Genomic DNA, 18,993 nt, shown 5'->3' with positions numbered 1-18,993 from the left:
AGCTAAACTCGCAAGTTCTTCACACAAGTCCCTATAACTTCTATTTGGTCCTCACCCACCGTTCATACTTAGGATTCCTAGACGATTTCTTGGTTGATTCGGTCTCTCTGTACATTCGGAGACGATAGTACCCTGTATCACATAGACGTCCTTGTTGTTGCGCTTATGCGGTACTACTGTCAGGCTTATATCTCTTTTCAGATCCATGAGACGCCACAAATTGTATGTACGTAGGATCCTACCCCTCCAATATGAATGTCACTGACCATTGGTGGAATATCACTTCCCAGGTTGACCCCTTTACAATATCTCGGAGCCGCTACCTTCCCATCTTTTCCATAGCAGATCGAAAGTGCCACTGCGCCGCTTGACATCCGATGCACCGCGATCTACTAGATCTGCATTTGAATAGCAGCACCCCTTTATTCAGGCATCGTTTCTAGCTTAGGTCGATCCTATCATCTTCTCATCGAACAATTTATATACAATCAAAGACATCATGTTGGAATAAACGCAGGGCACGTCTCTTCCTTGTCTTTCTTGCCTGTGATAATGAACTGTCCATTACGATCCATGGTCTCAACACCGCTAGCCATTGTCACCAGACTCGCGCGCGATATCCAAAGCCATCGTGGAGTTCAGTTTCATATCCTGCTGGTTCATCTCCTCGATAGGTAGCATGAAGAATTGACACGCCTTTGGGCTTCGAACAGACCACACAATATGTTCAAGTGAAAATAGACAGCTTTATGGCTAACCTGTAGTAATCAGTCATGGACCTCGGGGTTCTATTCTCTACCTGGGTCCTTACTCGTCACCTATCGGTCGAGAAATCGGAGCGGCAGATAAATCGTATGCGCTTCAAATTGAACATCAGTCTCTTTCTTTACTCTGAATAGTCAACCTTGGGCTTCCTAAGTACGAACCAAACGGTTTCGACAGACGTGCTACAATAGCGTAGGCAGGCGGGTTACTAAAAAATAGGGACTTGAAGACACACAGACGAAATCATTAGTCCACTCTTAGGCCATATATACACTAAGAGTGATCTAATATTTATGTCAGCCACCAAATCAGTACCGGTTTTATTGCAACCCACTGGTAGGTAAGTTATACAAGAGTAATCTGGGCCTATCCTTAGACTATTCAATAGACGACCCAGTCGTTGCTTGTGACAATGATGATCAGTCTTTGTAAGCAAGGTGACTCGTCTAGAATCAGATACGAGCATGCCGATTCCTATTACACCGATGTTTCACTTGTGCACAACTGACTGAGTTTTAAGATTATACACGTTCTATATCTTGTACAGATCCAAACAACCAGTACCCTGTTGCTCCGTTAGATACGAAGTTGCGTGCAGAATGTATGTTTGCGTATTTTGTGCCACAGAGTCTACCCTATACTCATACTAGGTGAACATCCAGGATTGTCTGGAAATGGCCATATCAGACGGTAAAATCTACTAATTTGAGTAACATACGCATATTAATACTGATAATAACATTTAATACTTATATGCTTTACTATCTTGGTGGGGGAAGAGTTAATCTCAATGTAAATATCACTTCAAATGCTACGCACCTTTTCTTGCTCAAGGAGTTGCCAGCAACGTATACAAATTGACAAACAACCCACCAACATACTATGGGTAGCATCATCTAGCTCAATAAACTCGTATCTTGTACTCATAGTAGCTAACATTTTTAATAGATCACTTCACCTTCCATCGAGGTATGTCGTTCCAAGTTGAAAACAGCTTATGTAAGGCGTTTTGCTGCTCAATGGCGGAACGTGGCGCTTTGGACGCCTCATTAGAAAAGTGTGGCGGGCCGTGTCCTCTTATCTTATCAATTCATGCAGGTCCGCTAGAGCCTGTCAGTTGGGAGTTGGAGGGGAGCCTGGGGGAAGCTACTATTAGCTAAAGGGCAGCTTGCGACACGCGACGTCTATCGTCAATCAACTCTCAATTGCAGATAACGTCAGTAATTCCCAAGTAGCAGGAATGCCGCGACGTCCCCCAGCTGTGGACGACTATGCGTCTGCGGTACCACATGTACAGCTATCACCAGCTCCAAATCGCTTAGGAACATTGCGCTAACATGCCGTCCTAGGTCATCCTCGCCTCTTCTGACGCCGAATTCCTCGACCAACTGATCCCCGTCCTTAAAGATGCCACGCACTCAAATAGAACACCTCTATTGACCCAGTGTCTAAGTCGATACTATGAAGACCGAGAAGCCGAGATCGAACGAATTGGTCTGACCCGCCACGAGGAGTTTCTTGATTCCATCAACCATTTACAAACGGTCCGCGCGGAAACGGTCACTTTGACACAAGAGATCTTGAGCTTGAACGAATCGATCGCTACTAGCACAAAGAAGTTGGCCACGCAAAAGGAGGCCCTGGTCAACACTTCAGCTGTGCGACAGAATATCGCCGACGCCACCAGTGCCTTGAATGACTCCCTCACCATCCTCCGCGCCGTCAACAACGCACACGATCTTGTCCGCCGCAAGAAATACTATGCCGCCCTCAAATCGCTCGATGACCTCCAAAATGAACATCTTGTCCCCATTATCCAGAATCGCTATTCTACGCAGCATCGGCTGGCCGATGTCATACAAAAATCGATACCCGCGTCGCAAAAGGCTATTTCGGAAGCTGTCATGACGGACTTGAATACATGGTTGTTCCGCATTCGAGAAACATCCCAATTCTTGGGCGAAGTCGCATTCTACCATACCGAAATGAGGAGGACCCGACAGAAAAAGAGGGTGGAAGATGACCCCTTCTTAGCCAACTTCAAGCTAAACTCGGCCATTGAGCTGGTCAGCGACGAAAATGAGGATTTCGACGTGCTGAACAATGAGGAACTACAAGTTGACTTCTATCCTTTGCTCGAGGCACTTCATATTCATGAAGCCTTGGGCCAGCTCGACAAGTTTCGGTCAGAATATGGTGCTACACGACGTCAACAAAAAGACCTCCTGCTTCCCTCATCCATTGGGCTTTTGGCCGAAGATGAGCAGTCTTTGAGTAGCTTGTTGGAAGGAATAGCAGGATTCGCCATCATTGAAAAGGCGACGATGCAGCGGGTTCCGCATCTACGCTCAGCGAATGATGTGAGAACCAAACACCTATCAGTCCCCTCTACTTATACTGACGTGTTCTAAAACAGGTGGAAGAGTTGTGGGATTCCATGTGTACGGCTGTGATCAACCTAACCTCCAAAGGGCTGGGCGATGTCGAGGATGCCGAGGCCCTGATCAAGATCAAGACGATCATAGCTCTCTTCATCCAAACAATGGAGGTAAGAAATGCACCATCTCCTGATGCCTGGGCACTCCTCACCGTGGCCGTTGCTAAAACCTACTTAGGGCTGGGGATATTCAGTTACAACGTTGGATAACTTCCTTCTTAAGTTATTCGATAAATATGCGGAGCTTTTGAAAAAACGATTCAGCGAAGACTTCCATGAGGTGAGCTTTCCCCTGCTAGCAACAATAATAGTATCGTTACTCACATGTCGACAGATAGTATCCACGGATGACTACATGCCGATGGCCATCAATAACCCTGAGGAGTACGAAAAGGTGGTCAACGTCAGTTGGTTCTCTCAAGAAAAACCGACAGATCAAATCACGTAAGTACCCTCCTTCCAGCTTGTGAAATTGTCAACTGACAGAACAGATATCCTTGCGTACTCCCTTTCTCGCAGATGTACCCCCTGTGCTGCATAGATATCCGCAATTTCCTAAACCAGTTCTACTTCTTCTCTGACGATCACTTCCAGCATCCTACTGTTATCGATGAAACACTCAGAAAGGTAATTCACCTCCTTCGATAAATGGCTGATTGCTCACACCCATTGTTCCCAGTCCCTCGACGAGCTTCTTACAGAAAAGGTCTGTAAGTCGCTTGTGGAACGCCTGAGTTCCCAATATCTAGGCCAGATCGTCCAAATCCTCATCAACCTCGAGCACTTTGAGATCGCCTGTCGAGAGCTCGAACAACTACTTATCCGTGCGCGCTCCTCGACATCAGCAGGCGGCCCAGTCACGCTCAAGGCCACCGACTCGTTCCGTGGCAACAAGAAGACGGCTGAGAAGCGAATCTTCGAGCTAGTCAACTCGAAGATTGACGACCTAATCGATACAGCAGAATACGAGTGGTATGTTGCATTTACAAGTCTATCAGACATGTCTAACCCTGTTTTGCAGGACCGCGTCAACGGTTGAGAAGGAACCCAGTAACTACATGCAGACTTTGACGAGGTACTTGTCCAACATTATGAACTCGACTTTGCTTGGTCTGCCTCGCGAGATTAAGGAGCTCATCTACTTTGACGCGCTGAGCCACACCGCTGAGAAGATTCTGGTAGGCAGTCCCGTTTCCAATATTCCGCTTCCCACTAACCATGCCAGGCCCTCCCTCTTTCCAACGATGTAAAGCATATCAACCCCAACGGCGTAGCAGCCCTTGCACAAGATGTAGACTATCTTGTTCAGTTCGTCAGCAGTCTGGAGAATGGACAAATGCTCCGGGAGAATCTCGATGAGTTGTCGCAGACAATTTCCCTTCTGCAGACCGACAACCAGGACGAGTTCTTTGACATATCTACGCGCAACAAGAAATATGGGCGTGTCAATGCCCTTAACGGACCCATGTTGCTAGAGAAGTATGATCAGCCCATCTGTTGCCTGGTCTGGAACTGACATAAGACAGATTGACACCCGTTGCGGCGAGTCCCGCTAGAAGCGCGCCGCTGGCTGGGTTCTCATCGCGATTTGGCATCGGCCGATCATAATAGTATCGCATATGTATAATGGCATTGGCACAGGAGTTTTAGGGTACTAGTGAACGGAAGCAATGAAACGGGAGCAAGTTTTCACGATAAGAAATAGGAGGTAGTTCTCGACTAAGCTTATCCTAAGTTTATCGTAACAATCCCATACGCACACTCGCCTTTATGTTCGTAAGCGGTGGATCTTAACCTTTATAGAAAAACACCTAATACTCCATAACCCTTTATATAGATCACAGCTGTGATCCTGCTAAACGTACATCAATACGTATGTTTTCCAGCGCGATCCCATGACGGGCGATACAGCGCTTGTTGCCCATGTCAATTGCTTGAATCTTTGACAAAAGTGATGTTTTAAATCATCTTTTATTGACACGAAACGACACGCTCGGCCAAGAAGCCTAAGGCTAGACGAGCTGTGGGTTAATGACGGGATCTGGGGGCATTTTTCTACTGCTCCCCAAATTCCTCATTGGACATAGTAGTCTGCAACAGGTCAGTACGACTATTGATGAGGGATAGAAATTGTGCTTACCTGCTGAGGTGCCATGCCGGGATACGGATACATGTCGCCCATGGCTCCGTAAGGGTTCATGTTGGGCTGCTGGGCCTGTCCATAAGCGGCCTGAGGGTTGGGCACTGATTGGTCGGGGTACATATTGGCTGGGTTGCGATAGTCTTGCTCAGGAGCGATGCCATGGCTAGGCATGTACTCCGCGCCCATTGGATGGCCTGGGTTAGGCGCTTGTGCCATGGGATGCTGTCCTGGCATCTGAGCCTGACCAGCTGGCAATGGTTGAGCAGCAGCAGTCTGGGTTGCCCTTTTGGCGTGAGAGGAGGCCTCTTCGCGGGGAACAATGTCGATTAGGAAGTCGAACATGTCGGACTTTGCCAATGCGGATGCAATGTCGGAGCGCTGGAGAGTTCTGCGCTTGTTCTCCTCCGCGTGAATCCATGCCCGCATTGTCAACTCTGTAATGAAGATATCGCAACCTTTGGCGAAGAGAATGGGTGCTTCAGCAGAGATCATCTTGACTTCGGGATCGGCCTTCATGACCTTCTTGATGCGGGCCAGCGGGAGCTGATGGATTTTGTAATCATGAGTATCATTTTCGAGGTGTGAGATGGTGTGTTGCCAATAGGTCGTCAGGATGTCTTTGTACTGGCCGGTTAGACCTTGATGAGCCTACGTCAAGTTTCAATCAGCCTTCAGTACGCACGTCGATCATGCCGGAGCATGAGCAGCAGAGCTATGACCTACATTGGCCCATGGTCCAGTATACAGCTCACTTGGCGCAAAACCCTGTGACGCGAGCTAGATTTACTGTCAGCAAGGTACGGGGATAGTGGTTGAAGCCATCGCGCGACTTCAAAAAGTATGCGATAGCAACAACAATAAAACGCATGACATACTTGAGCGGAAGCGCCTAAAATTCATGGTTAGATCTCATGGCACGTTGGGATTTGGAGGGTGGATGCGCGCGCGTGAGTGAGCTGCTTACCGTAATGTCCACCTTGGCTGGGATCATAGACAGGTCTTTGGCGGGACTGCTGTGCAGCCTGGGAATTTTGAGGATCCATCTTGTTTAAAATGTGTCAAAAGATGCTTTGAGCTTTCAAAAATGATGAGGGAAAGCCTTGTTTTATAAAATCGTTGGGTTTGAGGCCTGACACCTTAACTTGAGCTTCAGTAATATGTGTGGATCGCGTTGGATGTGAGGTTGGTGGTGAGTGGGCATGAAAACAATGACGAATTGGGTACAAGAGTTGAGCCAATGCCTAGGAAGTCAGTGGGGAAGGTGCGTCTTATCAGGCTTAGTCAAGCTGAGAAGGTGCGGCGGCGGCTGGCGACTGGTAGCAGGTGACAAAAGTGCTGGCCTATAGGCTTGGAGCCAACAAAATTAAACAGCCTGTAATCCCGGTGTCATCAGCAAGAACTGACCTGATGGTTTTGTCTCTTACGATCAAAGACGCCAGCTTTTCTGACACCTAGGAAACCAGCGCCACGTCGATAAAACAAACAACAGCCACCAGCCACACCACAGACTCTCCACCTCGGAAGGAACTCGTGTCTCCATAATAATTTTTTCTGCCAGTCTCGAAACTATTTCTTTCGCGTCAGCCTCTCGTCCACTTCTCTCTCCTCTTCTCTTCTTTCCGGTCGACAGCAGACCATGACAGACATCTTAGATGATCAGGTCGATGAGCTGCTGCGCAAGGCTGAGCAGCGCCTGAAAGATGGCTCTGCTTCTGCTATCACAGCAACCACCACCTCTACTGCTGTAGTCCCAGTCGCAGCTGGCGACGCCGTGACAGATGTCGCGCAGCAAAAGTCTTCCAACAGCAGCAGCAAGAAAGATGGTCTGACTGTTCGGGCACCTCCCCAACCGCTATCGGGTCTCAAAGTCAAGGAAAAGGTAAGATTCATCATCCCCCTCGTTGCTTCACCTGCGCTCTTCATGAAGAAAATTTATCCCAATTTTGTGACATGGGACAGTATCCGTTTTGGATCAAACGCCCATGACAACGTGATCCTTTCATATCATAGTTACTCTGACTACAACCTCGCGCAAAACTTTCGTTACTTGTTCGCAACTTCGATCCTGAAGCATCTGGCTAACAAAATTTTGCATTAGTCTACTGCAGGCGCCGACTGGTTCGATCTTCCCAAGACGAACATGACCCCCGAATTCAAGCGAGAGTGGCAAGTCCTCCGCATGCGAGGCATCCTGGATCCCAAGCATCAGAAGAAGGCCCTCCGCGCGAGCGCTCCTGAATACTCCCAAGTTGGCGAGATCATTGAAGGACCTACCGAGTTCTTCAGCGCCAGGTTAACGCGCAAGGAGAGAAAGCAAAATCTTCTTGACGAAGTCACTAGGGGTATTGATACCCACAAATTTACCGACAAGTACGCTGGCATCCAAAAGCAAAAGTCAAGCGGAAAGAAGGCGTTTTATAAGAACGTAGTAGCGACACGTCGCAAACGTAATTAAATAATAATTTCATGCCTCAATCTTATTATCTCTTCTCGATCAGTGATGCGGATGTCTCGCCTTTGCCCCGTTGCACGATTTTGTGTTGAACAGATGTCCAAGTCGTGCTGGATCATTGCTGGCCGGATTGCGTACCAATGTCTCAGTGCTCAGAGTACGATATTGAAAGATTTTACGATCAAGTCTCATAGTTTGCTGGGTACTTTGCAGAACAATGGCGGAAGTGCTTTTGCTGATATTCTATTGGACTTGAAGATCAAGATCTTGTCTTATTGTATACCCTCAGACCAATTCTGTGCTTCTAACTCGACGATAATGTGAAACTGCACCACATGGGTGACGCTAAACCCGCCAAAAAATACCAGAACCAACCATCTGTTTGATATTGAATAATTCATTTATAAAATAGCCTGACTTTCGTTGTCTCGTAGATTCAGAGTTACAGCAACAAACACTGTAATATTTGATGGTAGGCGCGCGCTTAAGGCGTGTAATGAACAAATGGCCCGTGCACAGACGTTGACCCGATGTTTTCTGGTTGGCAGCATCTTGAATCAATTTTCGAGCCTCATCGTTGTCGACGCCAAGGGACAGGCAAGATGATGCGCCAAAGTATTAGACCCTTGCGGGCTTTCTCAGTATGTTCTTTTGTGTAATAACCGCACTCAATGGACACTGGAGCTAACATATGGTCCAGTCCGAAGTGTCATGGATCGCCCGTCGAACACAGGCCTCACTGTACGTCTCCCCGTCGAGATTCGCCTTTTACGAACGAAAACCACCTTGTCGAACGAATTGATACTAACTGACACAGGGCTAAGCCAGGAGACCTTGTGCCGAACAAGCCAGAGCCCAGCAAGAACGAACAAGAACCCCGGTTTCCTCGATCCATCCAGGCCCTGCACCTGAAGCCTCTAAAGCGAGAGGCCGAACACGGCATCCCCTCATGCGACCTCCAGCTCCGATCCTTCAGCGTCCAACCCCTCGAATTCTTCTCCGATTTTGCTCTAAGAGCGGCCTATTACCTGGGACTCCCCGCCTACGGACCCGTTCCTCTCCCACGCATCACCGAGCGCTGGACCGTCCCACGAGACAACTTCATCTTCAAGAAGTCGCAGGAGAATTTCGAGCGAAAGACACTACGTCGACTTATTCAGATCCGCGACGGAAACCCCGAGACGGTGCAGCTGTGGCTCGCGTACCTCCGCAAGCACCAGTTCTACGGCGTGGGAATGAAGGCCAACATGTGGGAGTTTAGCGAACTGGGTGAGGGCAAGAAGATGGACGCTCTACCAGAGGCAGAGAAGGGCGAGATTGACGCCAAGTGGTCACATATCGGACAGACCAAGACTATTGGAACGATGGAGAAGGTTGAGCAGATTCTTAACCAGCGACGGTTCCGAGAGGCTGCTGGTCTGAGGGTCCCCCCTACAACGGAGGCGTAAGAGGAGGATGAGAACATGATAAAAAGAAGCGAGATCCTCGTGATCCGGGAAGAGTAGCCGTCTTTGCCGGAAATCAGAGGCATACTGTATCTATCTTGAGTTGTACAATAGGCCATGTAAGGCTTGGGCTTTGTAAAATCAGCATTTTGGAATGACAAAACGTCAGCAAGGTTATTTCTGTGTCTATGGGCAGTGAAATGATCACTATAAACTAGCCTTTGAGGTCGTACATAATCTCAGTATGTCTTTGATTCATTCACATGATCATAAAGATGATGACGATCAAGCTTAACTTTGCCTAACTAACGCAATTATGCCACTTGGTCTCATCTACTATACATTGAATTATAGGCCACTATACCAGCATAAGAACACATGTGTCGTCTATATTCGCCGTCAATTCTTGGGCCTTTTCTTCATCTCGATAATCTTCAACTCACGTGCCCCGGTAAATGCATACAAACTTCTCTTCTTGACAATTTGGACGTATTAGCGCATCAATCCATCCCATCTGAAGACATTGTATCAAAAATGCCACCAGTAAAAATACCCAATCCCAGAGTCATTTTCTCGGGCATCCAGCCTACGGGCGTGCCTCACCTGGGCAACTATGTCGGCGCCTTGCGACAATGGGTTCAGCTTCAACGCACCGAGCCAGATGCCAAGCTCATCTACTCCATTGTAGATCTTCATGCTATTACTATGCCGCAACCGCCGGAGCAGTTGAGAAGGAGGAAGAGGGAGGCATTGGCTGCTCTTTTGGCTATTGGTATCGATCCTGAGAGGGCGACAATGTTCTATCAATCTTCAGTAAGTATGGTCTTGTAATTGTTAGCAATATTGAAGGCCTTTGCTTGTTCACTCTAATTCTTCTATATTACTGAACTAAAGGCATACAGGTCCCAGCTCATTCAGAGCTTATGTGGATTCTCAGCTGCACAGCATCTGTTGGATATCTTTCACGAATGACACAATGGAAGGCATGTTACATCTTTCTTCACTACCAACCACTTAGCAAAGCCTAACAAACACACAGAGTAAACTCAATCTTGGTGAGAAATCCACCATAGACGACAAGCAAGCCGGCTCTCGCCTCAAGCTCGGCCTTTTTTCGTATCCTGTCCTTCAAGCCGCCGATATTCTCGTTCACAGGTGTGTCTTCTGTGGCAAACGCCATTGATGTAGACTAACACTGATAAGAGCAACTCATGTTCCTGTTGGACATGACCAGCAGCAACACCTTGAGTTTGCCCGAGAATGCGTGACAAACTTCAATGCGGCGTATGGCAACCATCTTGTTTCCCCTCAAACTCTCATCCGTGAGCTTTCCCCCTCATCTTATCCTACCCAATGCTCACAAAGTGCAGCCCCGGTTCACCGAGTGATGTCTCTCAATGACCCGACATCCAAAATGTCCAAATCCCACAAATCGGAAAAGTCACGCATTCTTATCACAGACTCTCCTGAGAATATCAAGGCCAAGATTGGCTCCGCAAAGACAGACTCCATACCCGGCATCGCTTACAATCAGGCCGAGCGGCCAGGTATCTCCAACCTATTGGATATCTTGTCTATCTTTGACATTGAGGGCAGGAAAGGTGTGGAGCTTGCAGAGCAGTACAACGACATCAGTCCCAAGCAACTCAAGGACATGGTTACCGATGCCGTAGTTGGTGGTTTGGCCGGTATCCGTGACAAGTACCTTGAATTGTTAGACAAGGGAGACGGGTATCTTGATTCGGTTGAGAGAATTGGTGCTCAAAAGGCACAGAAGAGTGCTGATGATACCATGCAAATTGTTCGGGACTCTGTTGGGCTTTGAGTTATAGTGATACAACGTATATTTGGGGGTTCCAAGTAACAGGATGACAATATGTATGAGTAATTAGACAGCACTGAGACATCATTGGCCTTGATGATGCACAAACTCCGTCCAAGCTTTTATCTATGAATCCTCCAACTCCTGTTCTTATAATATATTTTATGAGGCGTAAGCAAAATTGGAGCCTCGTGCTGACTGCCAGAAGTCCCTGACTACCTGGTTTGTAGCCCTCGCCCCTCGAAGACTACACGAATGATTTAGTTTCGCATTGCCGTTAAAGGTTGGATGAAATGACTTACCTGATAACCTTTTTCACAAACACTGCCTTGTCCTGGGCCGATACCTTGTCGCTGGGGAAGGTCTCGTGTGCAAGTCCCGACTCGAGCCAGCTCTTAGCCGTGGGATGTCGTACTACAAGCTTTTTGAGGGGCTCGCTCAGCTTGTCCAGCTCACTTCTAGATGCGTTACCCCCCAGATTCCTAGCAAGACTCTGTGCTAGTAAAGGACCCAACATTTGCATAGCTTGTTGAGAGATGTCGTTGAGCTCTTGGGACTCATACTTGATGCTCACAAAGGCAGACTATAGAGACGTTAGATGCGGGTGAAACCGGATATGGGCTTGGTTCCTCTTACCCAAAACTCCGCTGCACTTGTTTTCGGGAGCGGTTCCTTTCCATCCAATACCTCGAGGGTGAAGAGAAAGAAGAATTCAGCGGCGTTGGAAGGTTCCAGGCGAAGTAGGGTGATCGGGCGTTTATTCAGGAGACGTGTAACGAAATCGATACCGTTTTGTGAGAGTTCTGGGTCTGCTTCATGGCCTGTCGAAAAGTTTAGTGGGTGAATAGAGCACATCGATAAGTGGCTTACTAGGTAGCTGCTTCAACAGTCCAATCACCCAAAGCAACACCGAATTGAGCATTTCCTGCTGGTTCTCCAACCCATCGTGCTCGAGTGAGCTTACGAAAGAGCAAGCCGTCTTCACAAGCAAACCCACTCTTGGTGTCTGGACGCCTTGATATGTCAAATACTGCGCAACACTGTGTGATGGTAGCACGAATGGGCCAGGCTCCGACTCAGAGAAGCCGCTGCGTAAGACACTGCACACTAGCTCTACAACTTCGCCGCTGCCATTGAACGATGCTTGAATCTGGCTAATGATAGACATGATAGTTTCTTGCAGTTGTATAAGCTGAGGATCCACAGGTTGAGTATTAGTATTGCCGCCCTCTAGATCGACTGAAATCTCAGATGAAGCTTGAAGGCCTTTGCCAATGCTGGCAAGACATCTGAGAGATCTCAAAGCGGTATGGAGAGCTGGGTTCTCGTCAGAAGCAGCGTATGCACAGTAACGGGGAGGGCCAAAACAGGGGATGGGATTGTCAGGCGGCGACTGTAACAGTTCAAGAGAGCGCTGCACATCAGCCTGGACAAACCCGAGAAGTCGTGCACATGCCGAGTACTTCTGGCTTGGATCGGGCATTGCCTGAATGACTGCCGCAATGCCGCCTACGACCTTTTCGCTGGCTGCACAGTCGAGTCGTTCTCCGGATACCAGATTTTGATACTCGTTCAAAAAGCCATGGGCCTCAGTGTGCAAAGCACTTCGGCAGGAACCACACAGCCTAAGTATGGACTTTGATGCTGCATTTGCCATCGCATGCTCTCCAACAAAGCCGAAAATGAAGTTCAAGGCCGGGTGTAGCTCCGCAATATTTCGCTCGAAATATTCCGTATAGCGCTCAATTAGAGCAACACAAGTTTGTCGTACTCTAGAAGGAACTTCTCCCTGTCCAGATCGTAAAGTTGAGAATAAGGATGACCTGAAAACAACTGCGAGCGCATCGTCGCATCTACTGTCGTCACTGGTGCAATCCGCGAGTCCACCGAGACAAAAGGCTGCGGCCTCAAGCTGCAACCATGCCGATTTGGACAAAGCTTCGAGCACCAGGTCTGCAAACGTCGCCACAAGTTGCGGTCCTACCAAGGTATAGACAGATTGAAGCAGATCTACAACGTCCTTTCTTGCACTGGAGAAGCTCATCCGTTCGTTAGAGTCCCAAGAAAGGAAATCTTTGATAGGCGGGTAGACGATTTTCTGCCATGCGTTCGATACAGCTTGCAAGGCATGCGAGCGTGCTTGCGGAACCCATGTATTGACTGACTCCGGGTCACTGTACATCGAGTCAGTCATAGTCTCGGCATAGGTTAGCCAAAACTCAAGGGCAGGAACAAAGATCCTGTCTTCGACAAGATCGCCTTGCACTGCAAGTAGACCGCACAGATTCGACAGAAGCCTCTGGGACCGACTGTCGTTGCTTTGCATCAACATATCGATCCTGGCTTCGCCGAACGCGAGGATTAATTGACCAAACTGAACAGGTTCGAAGTCAAAGTCCCCCTGGATCAATTCCTGATAACGGCGCTGAAACCAAGGAGTATCAAAGAGCTGAGTGAGGCTCTCGAGATGTGATTCAGTCAAAAACAATAAGCAGTTAGATAATAGATCTGTCATCAGCTCTGCTGATACACTGTAAAGCTCGTCGATTGTGAGGGAGGTAATGACAGCTGTAATCAACGGTCCAATGGGCTCAGAGAGTCGGGTGTCTCGTGATGATGACTTTTGAGCAAACCACACCCATGACTAGATGCTAATTAGTAACTGGAAAAAGAGGGGAGCATATGGTGTACCTGTAGGCATTGGATTGCATCCTCGTGGGCAGCTTCGTTTGTAACTTGAGGCGACATGCCGCGACTCATTAGAGCCACTGCATCAGGCAGATTTTCGAGAATTGCATCATAGACGCCAATGCTGTCAAGAGGTCAACGGACGTGCCTTACGGAGCATGGTAAGACAAACTTTTTAGGCGAATTCAGGTTGATCTTGGTAACTTCCTCCAGCACGTTTCTCAAAACCCAGAGAGCAGGTTGTAGTTGCGAAGGGTTCATACGCTCAATCAATGAAGACGAATCAGGAGCATTATTAAGAGCGCTTGGTTGACATGACTGGCCTGAGACCAAGCATAGTATGAGATGATGACAGAAACTACCCCAAACTTGATGGAAGTTAAGGAAAAATGTGGCGAGAGCCGAGGCAAGCTTCCGAGCGACCAATGGTGAGGTTCCACTGCGAAGTGTATCAATGTATCTCCCTATTAGCACCACCAGTAACTCAGCGGCATTCTCAGGGGTGAGAGACGTGCTGTGGAAGGTCAGCAAAGAAACATAGCCCATTTTGAACGGAATAAAGATACCTCTCGTTATTGAGTTTGATGACAATGGTGAGTGCGCCGAAGAACCTGACCTGCTCTTCAGGTCTTGCAAGCAAATCACGAGCAAGGCCCCAAGCTTCTGGTGAATCTTGAAGTCGCGACAGAATAGCTTGCGTTCTTTTGATGATCTCAGGGGGGTTTGGCTGATACAGAGATAAAATGAGCTATAGGCGAGTCAGTAAGCATATAAACTTATGGCTCTGCCTGGTAGGAAAGCAGATCCAGCTTGGGTTTGATTCACGTACACTCTCAACCTCTGGTATCGATGTCGGGATCTGGTCTTCAGCCATGATGTAAAGTGCTGATAAGCAATCGGAGGCTTTGCTACCTGTAATGCTGGCAAATATCTCGAGTGTCGGTGGATCCAGTCAGACAGTGAAAAGGGATGCCCGACAGCAAATAACGGCCGGCTTGACTCTTGTGAAAGCAGTGGGCTGCACTTGCCCGTCGTGACAAGCTCACGTTTCACAACAAGGTAACAGATTACAATAATCTAGGTAGCCAAGGCTGGCGACTTTGAGATAGCTAGGTAAGTATCATACAATGACGGCTAGGGTTTCCAAGAATGGCAAATATGAGAAAAAGGAGCCTGGTTTCACGCCCCTTGCAACTCAACCCCCTTGGGAAATCTCTGATGACTCTGTCTGTACACTTGTTAGAAGAGGGTGAAGGAATAAGGAAAGTCCATACCTGAAAGTGAGTTAGCTGCTCTGATCTTATACGGCGATGAGATCAAAGTCTTCTGTGAACGGTCGTGTCAAAGTATTACACGACTGGATCAAGATGCGGTTCTGTTGCCGGGATTGTTGCTAGGGTATCTATCTACCTTTATGCACAGAACCCTTTGACGGGGGGTTTGGTAGACAAGACGGGAATATCGGTGTGTCGAGCACTGCGGCTAGGTTCCCAAGATAAAGTCGCCTCACAATAAAGGAAAATAAATTGATGCTCGGAAGGGCCGCTTATCCAGGTTAGAGGCTTAAAAGACCCTGGGCGTGCGTGGTAAGATATTGAGAGCCTAAGCAATGGAAGCAACCTAAGGCAAGGCCAGTCGCTGAAAGGGTACATGTACCTGAAGTGGGGTACATGGGAAGCCTGTCACGATGATGGTAAATTGTGTCGAGTTAGGCGTGGGGGTTCGACTGCTGAAAGTACTCCTCTTCAGAGACAATGTATCTTTTGTGACTGATCAGAACCCTTGGTCAGTGTAGAAGCTCCATTGAGCTAATTCTCTTAACTCCAGGGCCAGTGAGTTGAGGGACTGGCGACTGGTTCATCAAATGGAATGAGAGCGGCTTCCTTCGGGGCAACGGCCATTCAAAAGATCCGCTTGCTCAACCAGTTTGCCCCGCGCCACCCAGCATGAGGAAGGTGCGTTACACGCCGGGTATGGACGATTAGATTGTACGTATCTCCATGATTGACACCCGCATTTCTTGGTCTTGGCCTTGGTCTTGTGAGGTTTGATGCATCTCAATCTGTAATCTTATACACCAACTCTGCCTTCTACAGAAACAATACTATTGTCTTTTTACCATATCAGTAGTTACTACTGCCTTTAGTCTTTGCCAAGGTGAGCAGCAAACCAACACATCAACTCCTCAGTACCATGACTCCATTCCCGAGCCCCTCATTCTGCTCCTCATCATGACACTTCATTACCTATGATACTAAGCTTCATTCTTCCCTCACATCTACATTCAGATAATCCCTCTACAGGAATCTCAACTACCTCTCTTTCATCTTCATAACAATCGCTTACATCACCTAAACTCTGTGACATCTCTTAAATATACACTGACATCCCTCTCTAAAGTAGCTGGAACATTGAGCTCCCAACTTACTCAATTGATTCATCTCCTTCACTCCAGTTCGTCTCTTCCCTCTCGAGGTGTGTTTGTTGCGTGCGTCTGATTTTCAATGGTTTTCCAGACTGCGACCTCACTCCTCCGTTCAGCACCCCGTCGACTTGCTGCAGCTTCACGCTTATCGTCCCGCCGCTGGACCTCATCTGAAACCATGGCCAAACTCGATTCTACTTCCAGGCTTACCCGCCTGAGGGGCTTGATGAAGGAGCGCAACGTTCAAGTTTACAGTAAGTATTCAAGCTCGCAGGTGCTGTCTACTCATAAAAGAGCATTACCAACGACCGATCACAGTTATCCCCTCTGAGGACAGCCACTCGTCTGAGTATATCGCAGAATGTGATGCCAGGAGAGCTTTCATCTCAGGATTCACTGGCTCTGCTGGATGTGCCGTTGTGACCCTGGAATCTGCTGCCCTTGCTACCGATGGTCGTTACTTCAACCAGGCCGCATCTCAACTCGACGACAACTGGACACTACTTAAACAAGGCCTTCAAGATGTTCCTACTTGGCAGGACTGGTCCGCCGAACAGTCGTCTGGCGGGAAGAACGTGGGAGTTGATCCCACTCTTATTTCTGGCTCCACGGCCAAGGGCCTGGCTGAGAAGATCCGAAAGAACGGCGGTGCTGAGCTGGTTGCTGTTGATGGAAACCTCGTCGATCTGGTTTGGGGTGATGAGCGTCCTGCCCGCCCCTCAGAAAAGGTCATCATCCAGCCAGATGAGCTCGCAGGAGAGTCTGTGTTGAACAAGCTTAACAAGGTTCGCCAGGAGATGGGAAAGAAGCATTCGCCCGGCTTTCTCGTTTCTATGCTGGATGAGATTGCGTGGTTATTCAATCTTCGTGGCAGCGATATCCCTTATAACCCCGTCTTCTTTGCTTATGCAACGGTCACACCCGATGCTGCTAAGCTTTACATCGATGACTCCAAGTTGGACGATGAGTGCCGCTCTCATCTCACTTCAAACAAGGTCGAGATTAAACCATACGACACTGTCTTTGAGGATTCTCAAGCACTCCACGCCGCTGTATCCGAAAAGACCAAGACTGACGACAAGGCCCCCAAGGGAAACTTTCTTATCTCTAACAAGGGCTCATGGGCACTCAAGCGGGCAATTGGAGGTGACTCTTCAGTTGACGAGATCCGAAGTCTGATCGGTGACGCCAAGGCCATCAAGACCGAGGCTGAACTCAAGGGTATGAGGGACTGCCATGTCAGGGATGGTGCTTCGCTCATCCAATATTTTGCTTGGCTTGAGGATCAACTGGTGAACAAGAATGCTACACTCGATGAGGTTCAGGCCGCCGACAAGCTTGAGGCGCTCCGTAAAGAAAAGAAGGATTTTGTTGGCCTCTCGTTTCCAACTATTTCCTCTACAGGTGCAAAGTGAGTATCTCAATCCTGGACACCTGTTATCTATAGAGCTGGTAGTCCGTTTTCATGGTGAAGCTTTACTGACCATTTACCTGCAGCGCTGCGATCATTCATTACGGCCCCGAGCGTGGAAACTGTGCCACAATTGACCCCAAAGCTATCTACCTTTGCGATTCCGGTGCTCAATACCGTGACGGCACCACCGATACCACTCGAACACTGCACTTTGGAACACCATCAGATGCTGAGAGGGAAGCATACACTTTGGTTCTAAAGGGGCACATCTCTCTGGATCAAGCCATCTTCCCCAAGGGAACTACTGGGTTTGCCCTTGATGGCTTAGCGAGACAACACCTTTGGGTAAGTAGCCGTCAAGAGTATTTCATCTGCACTTCCTAACACTATGATAGAAAAACGGACTGGATTATAGACATGGTACTGGGCACGGAGTCGGATCATTCCTGAATGTTCACGAAGGCCCCATTGGCATTGGTACTCGTGTCCAATACGCCGAAGTAGCCCTTGCTCCAGGAAACGTACTGTCCAACGAGCCCGGGTACTATGAGGATGGAAAATACGGTATTCGAATCGAGAACATGGTTCTTGTCAAGGAAGTCAAGACTAAGCACTCGTTTGGTGACAAGCCTTTCTTGGGCTTTGAGTATGTCACTATGGTGCCTTACTGTCGAAACCTGATTGATACGACCCTGCTCACATCGGAAGAGAAGGACTGGCTCAACACTTATAACGAGAAGGTTCTTGAGAAGACGCAAGGTTATTTCGAGGGTGATGATGTGACAACAGCCTGGCTCAAGAGAGAGACAGTACGCATCGATTAAGCAATAAAACCGTTACAGGTAACGCTATAGACGTACAAAGGTAGCTAGTATAAATGTTGCGAGGAAAGAGACGGTGAACAGTGGCCTGTTCTTGCTCTTATTCCAGATCGAGCTCTTCTTCAACAGCTTTTCAATACCAAGAGTTCGAGGAATATCCAAACCCCAACGGGAAGCGAGCTAATGATGTGAGACCAAAAAATCGAGCAAGTAGATGGGCAAAGTATGACTTACATGAATGGAAAAGGCAATTACTCCTGCGAGGAATGCAAGGGTTCGCGAAAAGAGAGCGACTACAACCCCGATTCCAAATCCTAAGGGCAATTATGAGCCAGCCATTCACTCGAGATCACCTGGGCAAGACGACATACCAGCGATACTTCCGCTAGAAATCTGACGAACAGTATCTGGAGAAACATCAAAAGAGCGGTTTCGTCGTGGAGGCCCCGTGGCAAGGGTGGGTGCATCACAACGGATGACAGGTCGTGTTGCGACGAAAGCTCCAATGCAAGTTGCGGGGGCAATGCCGCGGCTCATGGCTCGAAGAGCTATTCTAGAGTTGAAGGTGCGATACATTGTTA

General features: G+C 48.2%; 7 protein-coding genes across 7 annotated transcripts; 4 read left to right on the top strand and 3 right to left on the bottom strand.

The window, feature by feature from the left end:
* Window positions 1-2,005: 2,005 nt before the first annotated feature.
* On the top strand, window positions 2,006-4,810 carry FPSE_11919 (uncharacterized protein; the record flags this gene model as incomplete). Its single annotated transcript, XM_009265036.1, has 10 exons — window positions 2,006-2,056; window positions 2,115-3,125; window positions 3,182-3,313; window positions 3,381-3,482; window positions 3,537-3,646; window positions 3,694-3,829; window positions 3,882-4,174; window positions 4,224-4,380; window positions 4,428-4,681; window positions 4,729-4,810. The coding sequence occupies 10 exons, from the start codon at window positions 2,006-2,008 to the stop codon at window positions 4,808-4,810; spliced, it is 2,328 nt and encodes a 775-aa protein (XP_009263311.1).
* A 447-nt stretch (window positions 4,811-5,257) lies between these two features.
* Window positions 5,258-6,388, bottom strand: FPSE_11920 (uncharacterized protein; the record flags this gene model as incomplete). The annotated part of the gene is made up of 5 exons (XM_009265037.1): window positions 5,258-5,293; window positions 5,343-5,993; window positions 6,069-6,122; window positions 6,221-6,234; window positions 6,310-6,388. 5 exons carry the CDS (start codon window positions 6,386-6,388, stop codon window positions 5,258-5,260), a joined length of 834 nt encoding a protein of 277 aa, XP_009263312.1.
* A 593-nt stretch (window positions 6,389-6,981) lies between these two features.
* Window positions 6,982-7,800, top strand: FPSE_11921 (uncharacterized protein; the record flags this gene model as incomplete). The annotated part of the gene is made up of 2 exons (XM_009265038.1): window positions 6,982-7,224; window positions 7,444-7,800. 2 exons carry the CDS (start codon window positions 6,982-6,984, stop codon window positions 7,798-7,800), a joined length of 600 nt encoding a protein of 199 aa, XP_009263313.1.
* Window positions 7,801-9,776: 1,976 nt separating this feature from the next.
* Window positions 9,777-11,067, top strand: FPSE_11922 (uncharacterized protein; the record flags this gene model as incomplete). The annotated part of the gene is made up of 4 exons (XM_009265039.1): window positions 9,777-10,055; window positions 10,282-10,397; window positions 10,446-10,564; window positions 10,613-11,067. The coding sequence occupies 4 exons, from the start codon at window positions 9,777-9,779 to the stop codon at window positions 11,065-11,067; spliced, it is 969 nt and encodes a 322-aa protein (XP_009263314.1).
* Window positions 11,068-11,226: 159 nt separating this feature from the next.
* On the bottom strand, window positions 11,227-14,626 carry FPSE_11923 (uncharacterized protein; the record flags this gene model as incomplete). Its single annotated transcript, XM_009265040.1, has 8 exons — window positions 11,227-11,311; window positions 11,367-11,647; window positions 11,701-11,885; window positions 11,935-13,708; window positions 13,756-13,876; window positions 13,925-14,266; window positions 14,319-14,500; window positions 14,582-14,626. The coding sequence occupies 8 exons, from the start codon at window positions 14,624-14,626 to the stop codon at window positions 11,227-11,229; spliced, it is 3,015 nt and encodes a 1,004-aa protein (XP_009263315.1).
* A 1,072-nt stretch (window positions 14,627-15,698) lies between these two features.
* On the top strand, window positions 15,699-18,415 carry FPSE_11924 (uncharacterized protein; the record flags this gene model as incomplete). The annotated part of the gene is made up of 7 exons (XM_009265041.1): window positions 15,699-15,707; window positions 15,899-15,909; window positions 16,153-16,227; window positions 16,382-16,431; window positions 16,496-17,588; window positions 17,675-17,936; window positions 17,987-18,415. 7 exons carry the CDS (start codon window positions 15,699-15,701, stop codon window positions 18,413-18,415), a joined length of 1,929 nt encoding a protein of 642 aa, XP_009263316.1.
* Window positions 18,416-18,439: 24 nt separating this feature from the next.
* Window positions 18,440-18,988, bottom strand: FPSE_11925 (uncharacterized protein; the record flags this gene model as incomplete). Its single annotated transcript, XM_009265042.1, has 3 exons — window positions 18,440-18,592; window positions 18,647-18,726; window positions 18,784-18,988. The coding sequence occupies 3 exons, from the start codon at window positions 18,986-18,988 to the stop codon at window positions 18,440-18,442; spliced, it is 438 nt and encodes a 145-aa protein (XP_009263317.1).
* Between the last annotated feature and the right edge of the window lie 5 nt (window positions 18,989-18,993).

Source organism: Fusarium pseudograminearum, chromosome 1 (assembly GCF_000303195.2).
Source record: "Fusarium pseudograminearum CS3096 chromosome 1, whole genome shotgun sequence".
Classification (NCBI taxonomy): Eukaryota; Fungi; Ascomycota; class Sordariomycetes; order Hypocreales; family Nectriaceae; genus Fusarium; species Fusarium pseudograminearum.
Note: the sequence above shows the minus strand (reverse complement) of the source record. Positions and strands in the feature narration are given on the sequence as shown.